This window comes from Eutrema salsugineum, unplaced genomic scaffold, assembly GCF_000478725.1.
Source record: "Eutrema salsugineum unplaced genomic scaffold, Eutsalg1_0 scaffold_3, whole genome shotgun sequence".
Classification (NCBI taxonomy): Eukaryota; Viridiplantae; Streptophyta; class Magnoliopsida; order Brassicales; family Brassicaceae; genus Eutrema; species Eutrema salsugineum.
Window position 1 is genome coordinate 16,744,643 of NW_006256756.1, and position 2,500 is coordinate 16,747,142.

At 42.7% G+C, this 2,500-nt stretch overlaps 2 protein-coding genes across 2 annotated transcripts; both read right to left on the bottom strand.

Moving 5' to 3' along the window:
- Positions 1-158: 158 nt before the first annotated feature.
- On the bottom strand, positions 159-1,130 carry LOC18014820 (uncharacterized mitochondrial protein AtMg00500). The gene is given in 4 exon segments (XM_024154706.1): positions 159-376; positions 378-472; positions 738-981; positions 1,041-1,130. Coding segments are annotated over 4 exon segments (474 nt in total). The 3' UTR covers positions 159-331.
- LOC18014821 (ATP synthase protein YMF19) lies at positions 1,120-2,101 on the bottom strand. Its single transcript, XM_006397281.2, has one exon. The coding sequence runs from the start codon at positions 1,980-1,982 to the stop codon at positions 1,476-1,478; it is 507 nt and encodes a 168-aa protein (XP_006397344.2). The 5' UTR covers positions 1,983-2,101; the 3' UTR covers positions 1,120-1,475.
- Positions 2,102-2,500: the final 399 nt, after the last annotated feature.

Below are 2,500 nucleotides of genomic sequence, written 5' to 3' on the forward strand. Positions count from 1 at the left end.
AAAATTTTTTATTTGCCTTATCCTATTCGTCATGGGAAAGACAGGCAGAAATCTGAAAGAGATGATTCCCTGAGATCTTGTCCAATACCACTTGTACCAGAAATGCATCTCCTTCGACGACCCTTCCACCCTAGTCCCCCTCCCCTTACGCTTGCTAATTTTTACACAGGACTACTACTTTACAATCTAATTTGATTGAAAGCTCTCAATCAAATTAGAGATCTCCCGCCATATTGGACTTTTTGTTTTTCCAATACAGTCGAGGACTCTTTTAAGATGACTTAAACGGCTCCCATTTGAGGGGAAGCTGTTCAGATCCCCGAAGTAGACTTCAATACCTATGCGAATATCGGAATCTTCCTTTATCCGAAGGCGCTAAAGCCCTCTTTATATAAAGAGAGGGCTTTTTCAACAATGCTTTCTATCTTTTTAGAGCATAAGTTGAAATGGCCCTCTGTTAACCGCCAATCCACTCCTTAGATGAAATCAGATCCTTCAAAATCTTTTTTTCATTTTCTATATGCTGCTTGTCGAGAGTTTGGAAAATCTCATCTTGGGATATTTAGCTTTCAACCACGGGAAAGGAAGCTGAAATAGTAGGAGTTTACCTTATAGCAGGACACTCGCCCGTTGACAACTCTTTCTTAGGTTACTAATCGGTGACTTGCTTCGCCCAGGGGAATCTATACTGTTTCATCCCTGTTGGTTCAGGCCTCCTCTTCCATCCCGTGTTTTACTTACATTCAAATTGAGTGCTTTTTTTTTTGTCTCCACTTGAGTCTTAGTTACTGGTAGCAATTTCATGACATTGCCCCACTGTAACTGGACAGCCAAATCGTACATCCTAAATATTATCCCGTACCTGACCGAATCATCCATGTTCGCAGGTCGGTAATATGTACGGATAAAGATCGGCACATCCATAAAGACTTCAAGCTCTATACTGGCACTAAGCCTTAGCATACAATTCCATCTTTGATACTACAGATAAAGCTTCATACACCTATGGTACAGAGTGTATTCATTGAATACTTCCATACCTGGATAGGCAAACACCTGACTAGGAAAAAGTCTCGACTGAAAGAAGAGGAGGAAGGATAGGATATTTCGGAGTATCCTACCCTCCACATGAGGGTGCAATGGAGCACCTAACACCGTGGATAACCCAATACGCAAGCTACTTTTATTTGAGTGCGCATAGATCCTCACCACCATCAGCCTCTTGACATAACGTTTGTGTCGAAGAGACGAAGTTCCCGCGGTTCAGAATGAGCTTCTGCGCCGGAAGCCCCCGAATCTTACTCAGTGGGCATCATAAAGAGCTCTAAAGGGGAGGAGAGGACCGGAAAATAATGAGTCAAGCCTGAAAAGAAAGTCGAACCGCGAAGGCAAGTATCCTCGCCCCCGCGATGGGAACTTTCAATAAAGCACAGTAGAGTGCTTTACCTACCAAAGGTATCTATAGAATGAAAGAATCATTTTATGCTTCCTTGGCCATGTACAACATGGATTAGCATTATGTCATTCCTACAATTCCTACAAGTGATCCACCTTCCAGTATTTGAAGGAGAGGACTTCGATATATTATATAATATATTTCTTTCCATTCCTCGCGAGCCACTTATTTCTCTGAAACAAGAGATCAAAGTGATTTTCCTCCTTTTTCCCAATAAGTCGACGACCTTACACCATTGGGATACTTCGAATAAACTAGCGTACATATAGGATACACCAGTGCTAAAACCTTTTCTCACGAGATCTTCCAAACTGTTGGGGTCCTTGCTCCGGATGGTCTTCCCCCGGTGTGAAAGCAGTTGGTTCCGTAGTTTTAGAATTCTGCTGATCCCAAGTACTCCATCTCCATCATTGCATATGAAAATATAGAAAGTAAAGAAGAAAAGGCATAACCAGAAGAATTGTGAAAAATAAGTGAATTTATCCAGTTGAGGCATGATTAGATGAATTGATTTCAACAAAATCATTCCCTCCAGACAGCTTGACTCCGTCAAGCCTCTAGGAGTAGTGAAGAACTATAGAAAGTTGTGGTTGGTTGTTAACCAACAAAAGCATAGGAGAAAACTCAGAACATGGGGCATAGAGATTTCTTCTCTTATGACATTGATAGTTTGATCGCGGTTCCAGCGACGGAACGAGACTTCAAATGGCAGCAAAATGATATGGAGGCTGAAGACTCAACCTAAGATTCGAACACTCCTTTGGCGGATAGCGAGAAACGCACTTCCCTAAGGGTTGCTTCGCTAATATCATCCCTGACCCGGCATGTAGTCGTTGCGGTCTCCCAGAATCCTCCATACATGTGATGAGGGACTGTGTTTTCGCACAGCAGGTCTGGGCCCTTGCACCTGTTATGGGATGGCACCATATGCAAGAGCCGACGACAATAGGTTTCATCGCTAATGCTCATTGTTTAGTAGGTCTTCCTCCATCAGGTATATCTAAAAGTCCCCTCTTTCCTTGGCTTTGCTGGAATCTGTGGAAA